Consider the following 20879-nt stretch of genomic DNA (forward strand, 5'->3'; position numbering starts at 1 on the left):
TATTATTAAAGTCCACTTATATAGAATATTAAGTTGGACAAGAAAATTCATAGAAAATATCAATTTCGGAGAAAACAAAATTTGGTGTCCTGTTTCTAATTACATGTTAATCTTAAAGAAAAAAAAAAGGGGGGGTATTGTTATTTTGGGTTGACATTTTGGATTTATGTTTTAAGCATCCAAGAATGGAAAACATTGATAAAGTCGTGAAACCCATTGTGATACCATTATGAACGAAATGATTAGAAACATTATATTTAGAATACCTGTGAGTTATGACCTATTATTGACAAACAGTATAGAAATCTGAGACCCACAAACAGGGTGGAGTCATATAACTTATTTTATAGAAACATGGATTAAGAAAATAAAAACGAAAAGGTTAACCTTGAAATGATCAGAAACATTATATGTATCATACAATTTATGTATTTGCAGACTTACAAGTGGCAGTCATTTATCCTCTGTTCAGGTCACTTTGCCCATTCTGCTACTACTATGTCTATAAATTCACACTAGTTCGTTCCAACAAAGATCAAATACTATTGTCTCGCACGTTCAAATAAATCGCTGAAGAAATTATTAATTGATGGTGGCCATGTATAAGTTGAATATCCTTCCAACAATGCCACTTTCTCGATTTCATCATCAATAGTAATTTCTTGAATGTCATCATCTTTCAAGTAAGGAATGACATGCTTTTTAATGTCTTTTTCAGAAATCTCAAGATGATTTCCTGAAACATTGATGTACTTCACTCTTCCAGCTTCATCCAAAGTTTTCAGGCCGATCCAGTCGTCGATGTAAAGTTTGGTCTGTAATATTCAAAGCATGGCATGAGACAACATTCTCTTCCATTATACGAGCATCAAGAAATTGGTTCGAAGAGCATTTATATAATTTTTTATACAAACCTGCTGTGGAGCCAAAGCTGGAGTAAACTCTCCATATGGAAAATATCCAAACCACGCAGTTTCTTTAGGTATCAATACCGTGTCCTGCTCAAACTGTCCGAATGTCCGGGGTGGCATAAGCATATGCATCAAAGACCCAATACAAGATTTGGAGAAGTTTCCTACCTACCATGATAAGCACCAGGTTTTGTAAGCTGCTAAATCTATCCTTGTAGGTGGAGTTCCTCTCGTCTGGAACTTCATTGTTAACCTTTGGAAGAAATCTGCAATGTTGCAAGTATGCATCCATATTCTGAAATAAATAATAATAAAATCTCAACTAAGGAGTAAGGACTTTAGTAACAACATGCAATTCCATGTAAGGGATTATCTCTATCTTTATCTCTATTACATTATAAAACATTTGTTCCCTCCATTTTTTCAACTTTAACTAAGTGAAAACCCCAAAATACCTCATTACTAAGGCCTATCACTAAAGGGGTCGTCGACGCTTCTTCAACCCCTCATCGATGAAGAAGACATAGGTAGCATCTCGTCGATGGCCTTCTTCGTCCGTTGGCTTCGCTGCATCGAAGAGGAAAGACGAGAGTTTGGAGCGTGTGTGGGCCAGGCGTTCAACGGTTAAACAAAAAAAAACCCTTTTCTTTCAAATAATTTCAAAACCAACGGCTCCTTTTTTTAAAAAAATTTTTCTAACTTTCCTTCTATATATACTAACCTTTCACATTTCATTCTTCACAACTCATTCCATTTTCTTCACAACTCATTCCATTTTCTTCACTAAAAAACACACACTATCAATAAAATCTTTCACAAACTTCATTTCTAAATCATGTCAAACAACGAAAACCAAAATCAAATTAACGATCATTGGAATGCCTTTCTTGAAAACCTGATGTCGGCTATGTCGTCAACTAACCAAGGCCAAAGAAGCCACCCTTCAACCTCATCCAACCCGCCCCCAATGGGTCCTCCACCCTCTTGCCTCGTTAACCCATTTTCTCGAACCTTATTACATTTAAATTAACTACAGTCCAATTATGGGTCATAATTGGAGCGAGGCTCAACGTATGGCGTTAGCCCAAGCCCAAATTCAAGCTCAAATGGCGTTTGAGCTTCACCATCAACAACAAAGACCAAGAACCCCACAACCGTCATTGATTATCAATGAAAATGTCCCCGACAAAGATAGTGTCGCGTCCGCCGATGATGAAGATGAAGTTGTAGAGGTGGGTCGTGGGAAGAGGCGCGTCACAAAACCGAGGGAGAAAAGGAACTCGGAGAATGATGATACGCTGTTGTTGGCACGGTGTTGGGTGCATTGGTCGCAGGACCCGGTGGTGGGTAATTGTCAGACGGAGGGTGTGTTTTAGAAAAAAGTGGTGGAGATGTTCAACAATGAAACAACATACGCACCACGTACCAAGAACCAAATATATGGCAAATGGAACAAGATTAAAAAGGGGTGTTAAGGAATTTGGCGCGGCGTTGAAGAAGGTTAGCGAGCACGACCGACAAAGTGGGGCGGATGAGCGACAGATGGTTGATGCGGCTGTGAAACTGTACAAGAAACAAACATGGGAGAACTATTGGCATTACAAAGTTGCTATCACCTCAAAAACTTGTCCAACTTTTGGAATGAAAACGCTGCCACGAGTAGTCGACTAGCTCCGGTGGTAGATTTGATCGTTGATGATGTTTCATTAGGCGGGACCCCCACTTCCACCCCGGCCCCATTTGATGCCTAATTTGGGTCAGACCCCATTAGGCGACCACGGAGTCGTAACGTTAGCCGTAGGTTGTCTAGTTCATCCGATGCCACATCGGGTCGATCTTCGGGTTCTGAAACGGCTCAACACATTAGTTCTTATATTCAAGCTCAACAAGATGCTTTGCGACGGGCCGAGATTAGAGATGCCATGAAGTTTTTGGCGAAACCAATTCCGACGGGTTTGTCGGCAAACGACTCCTAGCCACGACCCGGAGGACGACCAGACCGCCGACGACGAGTAGTTTTTTTTTTAATAATCGTAATGTTTTATTTTTCATTGTAATGTTTTTTTAATTTAGTTGTAATGTTTTATCATAAATAAAATTAAGTTTAGTTTTTTTTGTGTAATAAAAAAATAAAATAAATAAAAGTTCTAGAAGAGGGGTTATAAGGAGTGAGTGTAGAAGAGGTGGATGAAGAGAGACAAAAGTTGATGTGGCAGTGGGGAAGAGGTGTTGATGAGGATAGCTTGGTGAGAGGCCTAATTCATAATACACTTGGAAGATATGTCAACCACTCATTTTTTTCTCTATCGTCAAATCTCAACCACTTATTTTTCTCTCTCCTCCATAAATCATTTTATTCTTCTAATTTATTCAAAAGCTTTTATCTCAAAAACCGTACATCGATAAATTATAAAATTTATATATGTGTTCTTAAAATTTCATGTTTTTTCATTAGAGATATTCCATATACTTTCGACGAATTTTTAAATCCAAGGGCGGAGCCCGGACGGCTTTGGCTATCACACTCTGACATAATTGTCAAAAGCGAAGGCGACTTCAAAGCGCAAAGACCTCAAATAGAGCGAAGGCGAGAGGCGCAAAAAAGCGCACGCCCGGAAAAAGAAAAGCGCACTAAGTAAATAAATATAAAATATTTATATATAGTGAAAAATAATAGTAAAAAAATCAAATGTCATTTATAAAACCAAATATCTTACAAAAAATATAAACTTTTCAACCAAAAACTTCAAACTATTAGACTATTATAAACATATATATAAAAAAACATAATTTATTACATAAAAATAATATATAAATATATATATATATATATATTAGATTATTTTGACCATTTTGACCGCGGTTGACCACAACAGTTGACCGTCGTTGACGGCCTTTTTCATGGTCGACTTGGGCCTAGGGTTTGAGGCGCTAGAGGTGCGCCTCGCCCGCCTTTTGCGCCTAGGCGCAAGAGGCGCTCGCCTTTGACAACCCTACTCTATGGCCTATCACCTCCTATGACCTATCACCCCACCATCTCACCGCCGCAAGGAGCGGGTACTTTGTCTCGTGCTATATGATCAGACTAGCAGGAAGTTGATTATCTGTTGTGGAGAATTAATATATTGCTACATGTGTAGATATATGAGAGTATAGGACTTACATTTGGCAATTTGAGATAACCACTGGGGGCCAAGTGATTCTGATCAAATCAAACATTTATGAGTCCAAATTGTAGTAATAGAAATAGAGAAATCAAATTCACTGAAAGTAACGTCATTCAAGCTCCTCTTAGATGGATTCTACCTGGATAAAATCACTATAGATCTCTAACTTGATAAGTGCATCGGCTATCATACAGAAAATCCCAGACTGCAAAATCATTAAAAACAATGAAAGCATCTTAAAAAAAACTCAACAAGAATCGACTGTGTAGGGATGAGTGTTATGCATGCAGCATTTATGCCACAAAAAAAGGAGGTGATACCAAGGGAACCACAACCTACTTGAAAAGCATATTGTTGATCTGTAGCATTACATTCAACATATTTAAACTACAACATATTACGAGAACCGCCAATCTCATATACTATATGGCAGTCTGCACTCTACAGGTTACCCTTTTCTGGTAAATGATAAACAATCAAATGTTAAACAGACTCAAATCATACAAAGGATAACATTTGATACAACAGAGAGACTTCAGATCATATTAATTGGGATGGCTACTAAAAGATGAATTCAGTTTATAATCTTTACATCCTTAACTTACATATCTTGGTACTTACACCACAAAGCGGCACTGAGGCTGTACCAGCATGAGGTCCTCCCAAGGAGACCAAATTCTTAACCTGTATTGGCAGAAGAGTACAATTAACAGCACAAGAAAATCTTAATACTAAATGGAGTAGAAATCGATAACATTTTAGTGTTAAACGAACATATGGTGTAAGTGATATCCAAAAATGAACACAACATATCATAATTAAACTCCAGCAGAGGTTAATGTTTATTGAAACAATAATTAACATATGGTTTTAGAGTGGAAATTGGGCTTATACTGGGTTTGATGAGTTTGGGCTAGAAAAGTTCTTGACAATAAAAAGACTACACATCATGACAACAGGTTATGTTAAGTGAATTGCTTCCAGCACCAAAAAAAAAAAGGCCACGAGCAGAGACTGTGGCAGTGGCATCATGGTTAATGCAAAGAATAAACTAGGGAGTAAGCTATCAAAAAGCCAAACTTGCCTGAGGTCCGCCATCGCAAATTTCTACAACACCCCGGCCTATTAAATTCCCCTGTATGTAGAAGAGAAATTAGATAAAACATGTTGAAGCCGGTAAGGACAAACCAAAAGTGAACACTAGGAACGAATACATGCCAGGTTAGATTATAAAAGTAGTAGTTTGTAAGAGCCAAATCACAAACATTCGAGATAGTGAGTGAACATTACACAGTAAGAGGGCATATGAGGTATCAGATCAATCTAAAAGGAGCTCACAAAAATCAAAACAAGAAGACAATCTAAAAACAAGGGACAATAGGGCATGGAAGCAGGTTCTAAAGCATACGTATGACTAGGGGACGCCGTCACTGGATAGTAAGGATTCTGGTGACGGCAAGCCATGTTTCCAGGGAGCTTCAGGCAATTGAAATAAGAAAACGTGGGGTACGGTCAACAATTTGTTTGTTTGATAAAGGAGGTGCAGTTGTTTTTTAGAGGAAAAGAATAGGAAGATGTTCACCTGTGAGAGACCAACTATGTTATAGCCATTGCGCAGTTGTTTCATTTTCTTCACCTGATTGCAAACAGATTGAGTCTGAAAGAAACATGATTAAATAGATGAGTATGTAATTTAAAGAGAAGATGATACTGAGTAATTGTAGTTATAATCATCATATTGTATTTTGCCGTACCTGTTGCAGTAGGGGCATAAACCAGGAATCCCATGCTCCATTTCCAATTTCACTAACAATGTATAAGCAAGCAACAAGTTGGGTACGTAATTTTCAAGAATAAATTAAACGAGGGGGGGGGGGGGGGGGGGGGGGTTACGTACATACAAAATCCCTGAGAATTGGAAAGGTAAGTGAGTTCCTGAGTGAACTTTGTGATTCCTCTGTTTGAGCATTGATCTCCGATACCTATTACAGTAGTATTTATTATTAACATTAATATGATATATTTACTCATTAGCTAGCAAATCTCGAGCGGTGAGCAAATCAAAATCTCAATACATACTAACATGTTATACATACATACATATATAGAGAGAGATAGAGATAGAGATAGATAGTAGATTACCGTGTAATACAATAAAAGGAAGAGAGCAAGACAAGGTGGGAAGGATGACCAGGATGAAGAATAAGAAGGTCATTTAGCTTACCCTTTTTTATTTACCACACAAATCCAATCCAATCCAACTCCGGCATATAATTTAGCTTTGAGTCACTTCCTTTTTCTTTCGTCCGATCCAATTTTAGCAATTACAACGCATACGGTGCGATGGTGTAGTGGTTTAGGCGCCGGCGGTGATGACGACTGACCGGTAGTGGCGGTGGTGGATCGTAAAATCTAATATCAGGGTGACCTACTAAATACACCTAATTACTAGCCTAACATTATTTTCCATAATCTTATTCCAATTTTACCCTTGATATCTACTATTTCTATCTACTACTCCTTTATAATAATTATTAACCCCTATTTTAGGAAAGGTTAGAAAATAATTAGATAAGAAATTACTAGATTGTCCTTAATAAACAACCCTTAAGAAAAGGGTTATTAGATATTACCAAAATTACCCTTAATGAATTAATTTATACTTTAAACTCTTATCTTCTAAAATATCACTATCACCATTGTATCAACTTACACGGTTAGACCACCCGACACCAATTGTCGATGTCATCGATCACCACCCATCACCGACACCACTAAACCACCGTCGTCGTTACCGCTGCCGCATTGCGCGGGTACAATGCTAGTTAATATATGAATCTTATCTTAATCTTAATCTTAATCTTAATCTTAATATTAATATCAATATATACTATAAGACAGTTGAATTAATGACTTATTAACCGATCAAATCGCTCAATTTTATCAAAATGACTTTTACTTATATCATCATTTAAATTAACTATGAATTAAAAATCATAATAATCATTATCCAAATATATTATTATATTATTATTTATATTATTTTGAAGAAAAAGTCTTATTAATTTATATTTTTTTGTTTTCCATTACACTTTTTAGCCTTGAATACTTAATTTATATTTATTTTTAACCATCAACTTGAGATATTTTTTTTAAATTTATAATCATTTAATTAGTTAAAAAAAATTCAATATATTAAATATTGTCTATAAAATTTATTTTCAAAACCTAATGACTTATTAACAAATTGATTAGCCCCTTGCCGGAGTCATCATCAATTATGTGGTTTGGTGCAAAATCACCCCTTATAGAAACTAGATGGATGCCTGCGTGATGCGACGGTAACAATACACGATGCGCGAAATATCATGACGACATTAATTTAAAACCAAACATTTACCTGCGCATTACGGCGGATACAATTAACACCGCAAAATAAGCCGATGGACACCTGCATCCATATCTCTGAAACTACTAAGAACTTCTAAATCTGGTCTTGTACCATAAACATCAACCAAAAAATAGTAGGCCAATAGTGAAAACACACTATGATTTATAGAAGATTACTCGTCTCTGCTTTAGTCTCTAATCATCTCCGCAGCCTAAATAGAACTACTTATGCTCTCCAGAGAAATTATGCTCTATGATCCTCCAAATTTGGTGTTTGATGTGCATCTAGGGCTATCAATTTCGACCTAACCTGAAACCCAACCCGAAAAAAATCAGGTTAGGGTTGAGTGTTTTCGACCCGTCAACCCACCAACTTGATTTTTTTTGGGTTGGGTTGTTGGGTTGTCAGGTCGACCCGCCAACCCAATATCTTTAAAATATTTGAATTATATATAATAGTTCATACTCCACATTACACTAATTCATACGTCATATTCTCATTTTTTATATTTCTAACCTAAAGTAACTTCAAATATGAAATAAAATGAGGATTCAAAATTTTGTGAGATGATAAGTGATGTAGGATGAGGCGGTAAGTTTGTTAACTTTGTGCCAAGTATTAACAATACCCTCGTATTTCTTTCTTTTTTGTACCCTTCGTTTTCGGCTTACACCATCAATGATAAAGTTTTATATTGGTTGATTTATTCCATTTTATATTTATATATATTTGTTTCTCAGGTCACATGGGTTGGGTCATGGGTTGGCGGGTTGTGGGTCAGGGTTGAAATTTCTGACCTGAAACTTTTAGTGGGTTGGGTTAGGGTCGGAGTTTTTCAACCCACCAACCTGAACCTGCCAACCCGAACCCATTGACAACCCTATGTGTATCACATATTACTGCACCATAAGGGAAGGACCACACATGTGCTTGATATAAGTAGACATTAGTAAACATTTCAGCATGCAAGATCACTAAGGTTAGGTGCTCCATTGTAAACATAATATCCCTACTTGTGGTAACACGTTTTAATATCCATCCCGTAAACAAAAAAAATATCGGATCTTGATGCTTTGATTTTGAGACTTTTCTTGCTTGACCCGAGAGTTTCAACGCATTTCTTGAGAAATTTGAACAAGTAAACAAATAGATGGTTGGTTGATATGAAAGGTCGGTCCAAGAATGAATATGGAGTTCATTATCGTCATATTCATAAAAAAAAGTTTAACATTTAAGAATCTACATTTAGATAAACGACGTGTTTACTACAACTGGAAATAATGCATCACCATACAAAGAATTCTACATTTATTTTTGATATTCTACTATTTTACATGCAATTTTATGTAAAGAAAGACGATATAATTTAAATACAAAGAATTGAAATATGAAGAATATTGGGAATGCCACTGCCGAAATTACCGCTAACCCCCCTACACCTTTACATTGTCAAATGAAACTTTCACTATGAACCTAAAAACCAATCCAGGGTAAAGATAAGGTCTCCGAACACAAACCAAACCAGCAAAAAGCAAATTAACAACCGATGATTATGATATATTGATGAATAATTATATTGAATGTTACCAATAATCATTGGGGCAATTGGATAGCTCGTTGATGTAACAACGAAAGAAATCTTTTTTGCAGTTTACATGTTGCACATCAAGTCATCAAGTGTTTGATATATTGCTTCAAGAAAGAAAAACTCAAATTGTCAAAGATTCCTTTCAAGAATAAATTAAATGAAAAACTTGGAAAATTTTTATCTTTAATTACCTGTTTTTTCAGGCCATAAATCGATTGAATATAAAAAAGGGGCGATTACAAACCACCAATGAAAATATAACGGAACCACCGATGGATAAAGATCTGATTAAATACAAATGGATGGTGGCTGTGATTAGAGCAGCGACGGTGATGATGTTGGTAATTGATGACGGCAATTTTAGTATCCTCTCTTAGATGAAGGTTCCTTTGAGATGGATTCAGGAAGCCAATAATTAGCTCATTAGAGATATGAAAACAAAATGTTTTGTAATCAAAAAAACAATCACAAAAAGTTCGGTTTATGATAATAATGTTGTTGTTACCTTAAGAAACGATCATCGACATCGATACATAAGTTGTGAAAATTTAAAAAGATATAAAAATGCAAATAAAAATTAAGGGTATAAATAAAACGTAGATGAGAACAGATTCTGGGTTGATAAAACAATATCTAATTGCAGTGGTTAAAATAAAACCAAAATCTTCAATATCAACAAAACTCCTAAATCAAAAATGAACAAAAACGCAAAATATTTAGAACCCAACGATTAAATTAAAAAACATATCTATTAACAAACATTGACATGATTTGCAGTAGCTTTAAACCTTGAGGAAGGTATACAAAATAGTTTTCTTTAAATTGGGTTTTGAATTTCGAATTGAAAGTTGAGAGTGAATCATCCAGATTGAAAGTCCCAAGGGGAGTTAAAACTTAAAACGCTTTTAATACATTGTGCATTAAGATCAATGACCTGTTTTAAGTTCACAAAATACCAGGACTGCCTCTCAAGTATGCTTATAAATAGATAATAGAGAAGGGTAATATAGTATTTTTCCAACTAATTTTTTTCTAACATTTACTAAAAATGGAAAATGGAACGGGAACAATTATAATAAAGGAGTAATAGATAGATTTATAACGTTTAAGAGTATTATTAGTCGTTTTTCAATAAATAAGTTGGGAGAGGGAGAGAGATACAGTGGAATAAACCTGTTTGTCTGGATGGATTCCGAAACCCTAATAGTCGATTCAGCAGCAGCAGCAGCAGCAGCAGAAACCCTAATAGTAGATGGAAAACCCACCCTGATATCCGTTGAAGATATCAACGGCAAAAGGAGAAGGCGTAGCAGGTGGGAGCCCACGGCGGTTGATGATAATAGTACCGGGAAGAAGAGGAAGTCTCGTTGGGCAGATGAGGAACCTGCAGGATTTCAGTTGCCTGATTTCATGAAAGACTTCACTATAGATTCTGATCCTGAAGTTCAAGCCTTGAATGCACGGCTGATGGAGATCAGTAGGATCTTACAATCTGGTCAACAGTTGGATGACCGCGTTGTCGAAAACAGGTCTCCTTCGCCTGATCCCATTTATGATAATATTGGCACCAGGATTAACACACGTGAATACAGGGCCCGAGAAAGGCTCAACAAAGAAAGGCAAGATATTATTTCTCTTATTCTCAAACGAAACCCTTCTTTTAAACCCCCTTCTGATTACAGACCTCCTAAACTCCATAAGAAACTCTTTATCCCTATGAAACAATATCCCGGCTATAATTTCATTGGTCTTATTATTGGCCCTAGAGGTAACACCCAAAAACGTATGGAAAAAGAGACCGGCGCTAAGATTGTCATTCGTGGCAAAGGCTCCGTCAAAGAAGGCCGCTTTGGAGGACAGAAGCTGCAACGCTCTTCTGATTTCAAATACGATCCTTCCGAAAACGAAGATTTACATGTTCTGGTTGAAGCAGAAACCCAGGAAGGACTTGATGCCGCTGCAGGTATGGTTGAAAAGCTTTTGCATCCTGTTGATGAAGGCTTGAATGAACATAAGAGGCAGCAACTTCGTGAGCTTGCTGCTCTCAACGGTACTATTAGAGATGACGAGTATTGTAGGCTCTGTGGTGAACCAGGGCATCGTCAGTTTGCTTGTCCCTCTCGCATGTCCACTTTTAAGAGTGATGTACTTTGCAAGATATGTGGTGATGGTGGACACCCGACAATCGATTGTCCTGTCAAAGGGACTCATGCTGGAAAGAAAATGGATGACGAGTATCAGAGTTTCTTGGCAGAACTTGGGGGAACACTACCAGAGGGTGTTACAAGAAACACCACCACCCCATTGCCCATCACCATTAATACTCGTAATATTGATGATGATGATAATGCTCATTCTCTTCCATGGAGCTCTTTGTCTGCGCATCCTGGTCTCGGAAGCAACGCTGCATCATCAAAGATGATGATGATGTCAACTGGTGCTGGAATTATGGGTAAAGAAATCGATGATACAAATCTATATATTGGTTACCTTCCTCCGACTCTCGAGGACGATGCCCTGATACGATTATTTTCACCTTTTGGGGAAATAGTGATGGCAAAAGTTATTAAAGATAGGGTAACTGGTTTAAGTAAAGGCTATGGCTTTGTAAAGTATTCTGATATATCTCAGGCGAATCAGGCCATTGCAAGCATGAACGGTTATCGTATTGATGGAAGAGTAATTGCAGTTAGAGTTGCTGGAAAGCCACCCCCACCAACCTTACCCCCTGGTGCACCTGCCTCTACTAATTATCCTGGTGGATATCCATCTCAGATGGCACCTCCTCCTCCTCCTCCTCCTCATCCGGTCAGTTATGCTCCTCCTTGGGGACCACCACCGCCTTATGCTTCTCGTCCCTCTCCTGGGTATATGTCGTCATCCTACCCAGGTACAGGTCAACATTATGGTGTTCAATACCCTCCTCCTCCTCCCCCGCCGCATCATAACAACAGCATGACATCGACAACTACTGATCCCCATCCTCCTGGTGGATTGCATTCTCAAAATACAAAATCCCCATCCATGTCTGGGACAATAACAAACAATCAAACTGTATATCCTTCAGCCTACTCTTCTTATTACAGTTTACCTTCACCACTTGCTTCTCATTCGCTAGTGGTTGACCAGCAAAACTTTCAAAGCACCCCTTGGTCTTCAAATCCACCTGCAGACCAAACTACTACTTATTCCACAGACCCTGAGTATGACAAGTTTATGGCCGAGATGAGATGAAGCTATCCAGTGTCACTTCAACCACTGTAAGTATGCACCATATTTTCCAGCATTCCTGCTTTATCATATCCCGTTAGGAATTGGTAGCTACTTAGGGTTTTTTACTTGTACAGTTTTTCAGACGAAATGTATATCACACATCCTATCAGCTTTAGCTTCTTATAGATTTATGTTAGATATATGACAATCTTAAGATATGCTCATGAAAGGTATGTTAGAAATTTGGTGCAAGGTAGCTATTATCCTTCGCTAATTAACTAATGTGAGTGGTTGATTTTTTTGTCATACGTTTCATTTGCTATTATGTACTGTCGTACACTACTATAGTTGAATCATAGTTTAGTAATTATTTTTCTCCCACTCTTACGTACAATATTATCATAAGATGTTTACCCAAATTAATGTTTAATTGGACCGGGGAGTAGACTAAGTAGTTAAGGACAAAAATTTCGGTGTTTCTGTCAAACACTGGTATGCGAAATTTCGGTTTTTTTGGTGGTATTCCGGTGGTATTTCGGTAATTTTAAATATTAATATTTATATTTTTATATATAAATTTTTATGTTTTATATAACATATCTATAGTTATTTAGTAAAAAGTGGTTAATATTAATTACTTTAAAAGTATATATATTTATTTATACATTACAATTACAATAAAGTAATAAAATGCTATTCCTACCAAGTTACTAATTTGGAGTGTACCATTAGAAATTTGGAATCTAGCACAAATATTAATTAAAAAATGGTATTATAGTAACACAAGTTATATCATGGAAATATTGGTTTTTCTTTTTGGAATCCAGCACATTGACATGACCACGTGGCTTTTAACAGTCAACAAATTCAGTCAACAAATTCACTGTCATTCACACTTCAATCCAAACATATTTTACAAATCTTCAAACACACACTCCGATTCCACCATCATCGGAGACCACTATGGCCGGAAACACGGACCACCACCAACCATCGCACATCGGAGACCATTATGGCTTCATAGATGACAGGTCTGCCTCCTCCCCTCCCCCTTCTCTCTCTATATTCTTCTCTTTATCCACCACCATCTCCACCGGCATGGCCATTTTTCAGCCGGTTGACCACCACTGACCACCGCCAACATAATCGTTTCCTCCAGCCACCAATTTTACAACCTTGCTTCCACCTTATTCTCCCTTGTTTTATCATGTTTGGCCCAAAAAAGTAAAAAAAAAACAAAAAAAAGACCCGGTAAAACCACTTGTACCACTGAAATTGAGAAGCAAATTTCGGTCAATACCGCTGAAAATCTCGGAAATGAAATCCTAACCGGAATTTGAAACCGAAATGATGTTCATGCACCGAAAACAGGTATACCACCGGTATACCACCGAAATTGATAACATAGGGAGTAGATAGTCATTTTGCCTGAATGCACCTGTGACTTTCTGTCTTCTCCAATATATTTGTTCTTAGAAGAATAAAGACCTTGAACCCTGGTTTCTCAATTTAGTAGCCCATGCCCATCATGTCTTTACCACATAGTTTAAGTCAGTTTTTTCCCTCTTTATGTTTCTGGATTTTGTAGACAAGATATGGTATAAACTCTGAATCATTCTGTTGTGCAAAATGCCCAAATATAATCATAAATTTGTAAGTTCGTGTTGAGAAGCACCATATTGAAATGTTTGAAATGAAACTTGATTTGGGGCATAGTCATATACCGTTAAAATCTTTATAAGATGAAGTATATGCATACACATGGTCGTTTAATTATATGAGTAACTTCTAGTACACAAGATTAATGTTATGCATCATATTACTAAGACGCCCAAAGGTGAGGTTTTTGAAAATGTGTAGTTTACTTTTTGGCCACAATTAAGAAAGGTTTTGTGCGGAGAGGGTGCTTTGCATACATCAGGTAGATTAGTGATGGCGGTTGTTGATCCTCGATACCATGGCCAAAAAAATGAAATAACTACACCATCTTGATACATGCTGGAGCTCTGATGCAAGCTAGAAGTTCACTGTGTGTTGGTATCCATGGCAGATCCTATTAGCAGTAAAGGCTAACTGATGTTCCTCTTCCCTGACAAATACCTTTGCTAATTTTATTTGAATATGATCTAACTGCTTCCGTTATTTTTCTGAAAGACTGTTTCATTACTTTTGTTAAAAGTTAACAATGAGTTTCCATGTCTATGTTTAATGAAATTTTTAGGTTAGTGCTACTTATGTGGCTAATTGACTACTTTCTTGCAAGTTAAAAATGGATCTTATTATAATTTTGACGACTACAATCTAATTTTCGAAAACAAAAAGGCAGGAAAATGCCATAGGTGATTTTTTTTGGTATCTGTGCTTTATGAGCGATTATTTGTCCTAAAATTTTGGAAAAAGAACTCAAGAGTGACCATGTGTTACCTGGGGGTGTCCATATGACTAGTTTCTGTGCTTCTTTTTTACCGTTAAGTGTATCAGTTAGATTCCTAGCTTTGCGCACAACGCATATGACCTTTGGATAACCTGTAAACACTTATGTTTTTGTCTCGTATCCTGAGGGTGCATGCATATATGTAGATTTGGTTCATTTGTAAAACTTTGCTAGTTTTTGATGCATTTTCGACGTGCAATCAAATGGCTCAATGCTAAAAGATTAAATCAAAGACCAGAAACATTGACAAAACGTCAATTTTCATATAAACTCAATAATATTCAACTGAGTTTTACAATCACCAATACCTCTATAAATATAAATCTAGACTCACTAAAATGGGTAGCAAAATAAACAAATACGAGTATAAAGAAACAAAATAAAACACCAATAAAAATAAAGATAATTTTGGAATATAAAATCAAACATAATAATACTCATTATTTCTTCCGAATCGGGCTTTATACTCCATCATTCTCTCCCTCTTTGAAAAAGACTCGACCTCGAGTCTTGATAGCTCTCAAAACCCCAATCTCCTGGATCAAAAGGAACATCGGTTTGTTTCTTGCCTCTGCCAACCACCATTACATAACTCACTAGAATAACAACTCCGTGCAAGTTATTCAAAACCCATAAATAACCTTCATTGTTAACCACAAAATCACCGTAATTAAATTTCCCACACGTATGACTCATGTTCATACAAGTTAATGTGACCTCATCCATAGTTCTGATAAACATAAATCTAAAATTTACAGCCCCAACTTCAATGATAAATTGCATTAAATCAATATCACAAAAATAACGATTATTAACGATTATCCTCAGCTTTGGCAATAAAATAACGATTTTTATTTACCTCCACAATTTCCTCAAGACCTCAATAGGAATATTCCAACTTATCAATGATTCTATATTCAAACTTATAGAATTTATCGTGATTTTATTTAGTTGATGTTGAGTCCCCTTTTCAAATTGTGTGTGACCATTATTAACCACTTTCAAAGCTTGTGGTTTTTCTTCCACCCGGACCGTATCATGCCCCTCACAAAAAAAGTTATAAGTTTTATGGAACAAATCAATAAAATAGGCATTGTAGAAAAACTCTCCAAATACACACCATAATCTTCTAGATTTTACTTCATTATGCCCATAGTAACATGATACAGCAAGTATGATAGGCATCATGTTTTTGTCAGAATTAAAATTCCAAACTCCATAAATCTCCATGTAATAAATAAGGCTCAATCTTCACATCTTCAAACAAAGGTCTGATCTTTTTCACTACGAGCACTTCATCTATAACGATTGAACTCCCGATCGCCCAACAATACCATTCTTAGTCCTCATACTCATCAAAAACCGGAAAAGAATCATAAATAAAGTCACATGTACCGTAAGGATTCTCCTTTTCCCCAAAGTTCTCATCCCGAATGTAACCCTCTGGTTCGGTTTCCCTGAAGGCCGTGTTCCCAGATCTAGGACTCGTGGCTTGAGTTTTTCGATCTCAAAATCCCGCGCGTCAACATAGATTCCATCACTGCCTCGGTCGGCGAATCTGCGAGTAGAAAATCCATCTTCAACACGAGCACGTGAATCTGAACCATCTTCTTCGTTGCCTCTTTCGGCGATTCTACGATGTGCAATCAAATGGCTCAATGCTAAAAGATTAAATCAAAGACCGAAAAACATTGACAAAACGTCAATTTTCATTTAAACTCAATTATATTCGATTGAGTTTTACAATCAACAATACCTCTATAAATATAAATCTAGACAGACTAAAATGGGTAACAAAATAAACAAATACAAGTATAAAGAAACAAAATAAAACACCAATAAAAATAAAGATAATTTTGGAATATAATATCAAACATAATAATCCTTATTATTTCTTCCGAATCGGGCTTTATACGCCATCTTCGCAACCCGATCGCGCGACACGGGCGGTGGAATCCATTTGATCAGCATGAACCTTGACGTAATGGGGAACGACTTGATCCATTACGCAGTCTTGGGGTGAAGATTGAGGTGCCTGGATTCAATGGACATGCTCAACCGGATGAGTTCATTGATTGGTTACATACTCTTGAACGTGTGTTTGATTTACGAGATATTCCCGACAAATATAAAGTAAAACTCGTTGCTATTAAGTTACGTAAATATGCCTCTTTGTGGTGTGAACATGTTAAAAAGAAAAGGGCTAAGGAGGGGCGGTGTAAGGTTGTAACATGGGACAAGATGAGAAAGTTACTTCGTGAAAAGTTTCTACCACCTAATTATCGACAAAAAGCATTCTTGGATTATCGTAACCTTTCTCAACGGACATCCTCTGTTGAGGAGTTGAATACTGAGTTTGACAGGTTGCGCATGCGGTGTGGAGCCGATAAGGAGGAAGAATAGGTCATTGCTCGGTTTTTGGGGGTATTACGCCCTGTCAGACATGGTTCAGCTCCAACCGTATTGGACATACAATGATGTGTGTTAGTTGGCTTTAAAAGTTGAAAAACAGTTAAAAGCTAAGGGTAAGGTTGCTACTCGATTTACTTCTACCAGAACCGAACCATTGAAAGAAAAAGGGGTCTCCAATGTTTCAACTAGCTCCAAATCAATTCCGAATAAATCTGAGAATTCTACAGCAAGTGCACCCTGAGCTAACACCCCTTCAACTACCTCCAGGTTAACTAAATGCTATTGATGTGGTGGTCTTGGTCACTTTGCCCGGGAATGCCCGAATAAACAGCTAGTAACTTTAACTGTAGACACCGAGCCTGTTTATGATACTTATGATGAAGAACCTGAAGATTATCCAACTGAGATTATTTATCCCGATAAATTGCACCCTCAGCTAACACCCCTTCAACTACCTCCAGGTTAACTAAATGCTATCGATGTGGTGGTCTTGGTTACTTTGCCCGGGAATGCCCGAATAAACAGCTAGTAACTTTAACCGAAGACACGAGCCTGTTTATGATACTTATGATGAAGAACCTGAAGATGATCCAACTGAGATTATTTATCCCGATAAAGGGGTGTCCCTGATACGTAGAGAGCATTAAGTGTCACCCCATCCCGATGAGCCGATGATACATTGTGGCTCCGCAACAATATCTTTAGAACTAAATGCACGACGAAGGGAAGGTTTGTACAATTATCATTGATGGGGGAAGTTATGAAAACATGGTGGCTACTAGTATGGTAGATAAGTTGGGTTTATAAGTCGAACCCCATCCTTATCCGTATCAACTTACATGGCTGAAGAAGGGTAATGTGGTCAAGGTACAACAATGATGTCTTATCCAGTTTACTATTGGCAACCGTTATACAGATCAGGTTTGGTGTGAGGTCATTCCAATGGATGCGTGCCACATTCTCTTAGGGCGACCATGGCAATATGATAGACGAGCACAACATGATGGCTTTACTAATACTTATTCCTTTAAGAAGGGTGGAGTAATCATTACTTTGGCACCACTTGACACACGCAAAACTGGAACAAAAGCTCTTGTCTTAACCAAGTCAGCTTTTTTAGATTTTACATGATTCACAAAAACCCCTTTTTTGTTAGCATTGATTGTCAAAGCAACCCACCTATGCCTACTAGCCTTTGAGTTGCAGCCCCTGTTAGCCGAATTTTAGGACATATTTCCAGCCGACATACCTGCATAAAGCAAAGAAAAAAAAAGAACATATTCGTGCCGATTTTGGGCTTCTTGAGATGGCCGTCTCCCCCCCGTCGGTGGGGAATCCGCTCCCGGGTCATCGCTCCTCTTTAGAGTGGCTTCCTCCCGCTTTGCCAGAACCAAATTCAGGGTTACCCCTTATGCGGGAGATACAACATGGTATTAACTTTGTACCTGGGGCAGTAATCCCAAACAAACCGGCTTATCGAATGAATCCAAAAGAGTTTGAAGAGTTGCATCAATAGGTGACTGAGTTACTTGACAAAGGCTTTATCTGGGAAAGCATGAGCCCTTGTGTTGTTCCGGCATTGCTGGTACCAAAAACCGGGGGTGCTTATGGAGTGTGTATTGACAGTAGAGCCGTGAATAAAATAACAGTCAAATACCGTTTCCCTATCCCACGATTTGATGATCTTCTTGATCAATTACATGGTGCCCAAATGTTTTCCAAAATAGATTTGAGAAGTGGTTATCATCAAATACGAATACGGCCCGGTGATGAATGGAAAACAACATTTAAAACAAGGGAGGGTCTGTACGAGTGGATGGTAATGCCATTTGGACTTTCTAACGCTCCAAGCACGTTCAGGAGACTTATGAATCATGTTTTCAAACCTCTTATTGAACGGTGTGTCGTCGTGTATTTTGACGACATTCTTGTGTTTAGTCGTGATCTATCGCAACATCTACAACATCTTCTACAAGTTTTTTTTATTCTAAGGGAACAAAAATTGTATGTCAATGGAAACAAGTGTCACTTCTTGTCACCATAAGTTCTTTTTCTGGGATATCTTATTTCTGGTAATGGTATTCGAATGGACGAGTCTAAAGTTGAGGCCATTACTACATGGCCAACTCCAACAAGAGTCCATGAGGTTCGTAGTTTTCATGGCTTGGCATCCTTTTATCCCCGTTTTATCAAAAATTTCAGTTCTCTATTGTCTCAAACGACATCAGTTTTGCTAATGATTTGGTGCACTTCTAAATGTATCAAGGCATGCCACTATGATGTTCCTTGTAAAGGTGTAAATGCTCAAAATTAATGCACTATGCGCGAGCTCATGGAAGACAATCATCATAGCGCCATCATTATCTATATACTTAAAAGCAACTTTGCTTTACAAACAAAGTTGCATAAGGTACGACACACCACTTACCATTTTCTAATTTTACCTTTAAAGTTTTTACTTTTTAAACTTTTCACCTAAAACAACCTTTCTTTTTCATTTTAACACTAAACTTTTGGGTTCTCATGTGTAATTACCACTCAATTGCCACACATTTATGGTTCCATCCGTGGGGATTTTTTCTTTCTCACCCTTGCCTTTCTTCTAACCTTTGGTTTTGGTTTCCCTATGTTGTTATATGTAATTTTCATCATTGTTACGTCTTACGTTTGTATAATTATAGCAAGACATTATATTTCATCATCATCTTCGGGGTGTCATTATATGCGTCAATTTTTTGTATCATTTATTATATCATTCTAATTGTTAAATGTTATTTTTATTATTACATATTGCTACATGTTCTGTTTCTCTTTTAATATATAATTTGCTTTTGAATATTTCACATAAATGTATTTTTTTATATTACACTGATACCACTTTTTTTTATAGACAATTGGTATAACTCTCTTAAACATAAACAAAGTCTTTTGTATACTCACTTCGAGATTATTTTGGCATATTATGATTCTTATTGTATCACTATGGGACATTATGTCATATAGTTACATCGATATTTGTTGTGTTTGTTGAGACCATTGTTATTTTTTCCTTGCAAGTGATTATTAGCTCTTTTGTGTGTATGACAAACAATCCCAAGGTAATATTTCAAATTAATGTTTGTTAGTGACTTTATCATGTTTGTATCCAAAACTTTATCGTCTAAAAAACATGTTCCACGGCAATGCGCGGGTAAAACTACTCTATCTATACCAGAAATGTATACTAGTAAGTCCTCTCTGAGTCTGTCTTACAAATATTGTGGAGTGTCATTATAAAAGCAATAGGTAGTTGGTCGTTCGACAATTATGCATGGAGTTATTTTTATCTTTGGTAAATTATATGCTGGTTGAGGTTGCATAGATTTCTGTATATTCATTTATTTGTTTATAGATAAATCTCACTGACTTTCAGCTGCCATGTCATATGTACCTTAGTTGATAACTTTTTTCTTTATACTTATATTCTTTGGCAGGGGGAGCTCTTTTCCTTTCGTTCGTCTTGTTGGAAGTTTCAGACTCACATCTTTTCTCTTGCTGTTCTGTTGTAACAATTGCAGAAAGTTATTAACTAACGTTACTCACAAAATCCAGAGAGCTATCCAGAATGTTTTGGTATTACAATTTGCAAGCTAGTATTGGCGTGATGAATTGCTGTGTTCTTCCTCGCCGGAATCCTTGTGCTAATAAGTTTGACATTGGCTTTATATGAACTTTTTACAGCAACTTTTCTGCTAACGCTTTATCTTTTTTTTTTTTTTTTTTT

The 20879-nt window shown here is 37.0% G+C and overlaps 2 protein-coding genes across 7 annotated transcripts; one reads left to right on the forward strand and one right to left on the reverse strand.

Moving 5' to 3' along the window:
- Positions 1 to 359: 359 nt before the first annotated feature.
- LOC122578251 (palmitoyl-protein thioesterase 1-like) lies at positions 360 to 6511 on the reverse strand. 3 transcript variants are annotated; one of them, XM_043750165.1, is made up of 11 exons: positions 6221 to 6511; positions 5976 to 6060; positions 5833 to 5884; positions 5661 to 5735; positions 5163 to 5213; positions 4700 to 4762; positions 4218 to 4283; positions 4075 to 4113; positions 1084 to 1206; positions 915 to 1007; positions 360 to 815 (listed from the first exon to the last, which is right to left on the reverse strand). In XM_043750165.1, exons 1-11 carry the CDS (start codon positions 6291 to 6293, stop codon positions 543 to 545), a joined length of 993 nt encoding a protein of 330 aa, XP_043606100.1. In that variant the 5' UTR covers positions 6294 to 6511; the 3' UTR covers positions 360 to 542. The 3 variants fall into 3 exon arrangements, with proteins under 3 accessions (XP_043606100.1, XP_043606101.1, XP_043606102.1); XM_043750166.1 differs by having other exon boundaries at positions 5980 to 6060; positions 6221 to 6306; XM_043750167.1 differs by lacking the exons at positions 4075 to 4113; positions 4218 to 4283.
- Positions 6512 to 10154: 3643 nt separating this feature from the next.
- On the forward strand, positions 10155 to 20879 carry LOC122578211 (splicing factor-like protein 1). 4 transcript variants are annotated; one of them, XR_006320486.1, is made up of 3 exons: positions 18055 to 19262; positions 19383 to 19526; positions 20590 to 20879. XR_006320486.1 is itself a non-coding variant. In XM_043750121.1 (2 exons), exon 1 carries the CDS (start codon positions 10243 to 10245, stop codon positions 12289 to 12291), a length of 2049 nt encoding a protein of 682 aa, XP_043606056.1. In that variant the 5' UTR covers positions 10155 to 10242; the 3' UTR covers positions 12292 to 12321; positions 20590 to 20879. The 4 variants fall into 4 exon arrangements, 2 of the variants coding, with proteins under 2 accessions (XP_043606056.1, XP_043606055.1); XM_043750121.1 differs by lacking the exons at positions 18055 to 19262; positions 19383 to 19526 and adding an exon at positions 10155 to 12321; XM_043750120.1 differs by lacking the exons at positions 18055 to 19262; positions 19383 to 19526 and adding an exon at positions 10156 to 12317.

This window comes from Erigeron canadensis, chromosome 8, assembly GCF_010389155.1.
Source record: "Erigeron canadensis isolate Cc75 chromosome 8, C_canadensis_v1, whole genome shotgun sequence".
NCBI lineage: Eukaryota > Viridiplantae > Streptophyta > Magnoliopsida > Asterales > Asteraceae > Erigeron > Erigeron canadensis.

What these genes read in the sequence shown, in the direction of transcription:
- LOC122578251 (XM_043750165.1), bottom strand. Translation starts at nt 6,293, where the DNA reads ATGACCTTCTTATTCTTCATCCTGGTCATCCTTCCCACCTTGTCTTGC. An exon ending in AATTCTCAGGGATTTTGTAT is followed by an intron (nt 5,885 to 5,975) that starts GTACGTAACCCC and finishes ATACATTGTTAG; the next exon opens with TGAAATTGGAAATGGAGCAT. An exon ending in AAAACCTGGTGCTTATCATG is followed by an intron (nt 1,008 to 1,083) that starts GTAGGTAGGAAA and finishes ACATTCGGACAG; the next exon opens with TTTGAGCAGGACACGGTATT.
- LOC122578211 (XM_043750121.1), top strand. Translation starts at nt 10,243, where the DNA reads ATGGATTCCGAAACCCTAATAGTCGATTCAGCAGCAGCAGCAGCAGCA.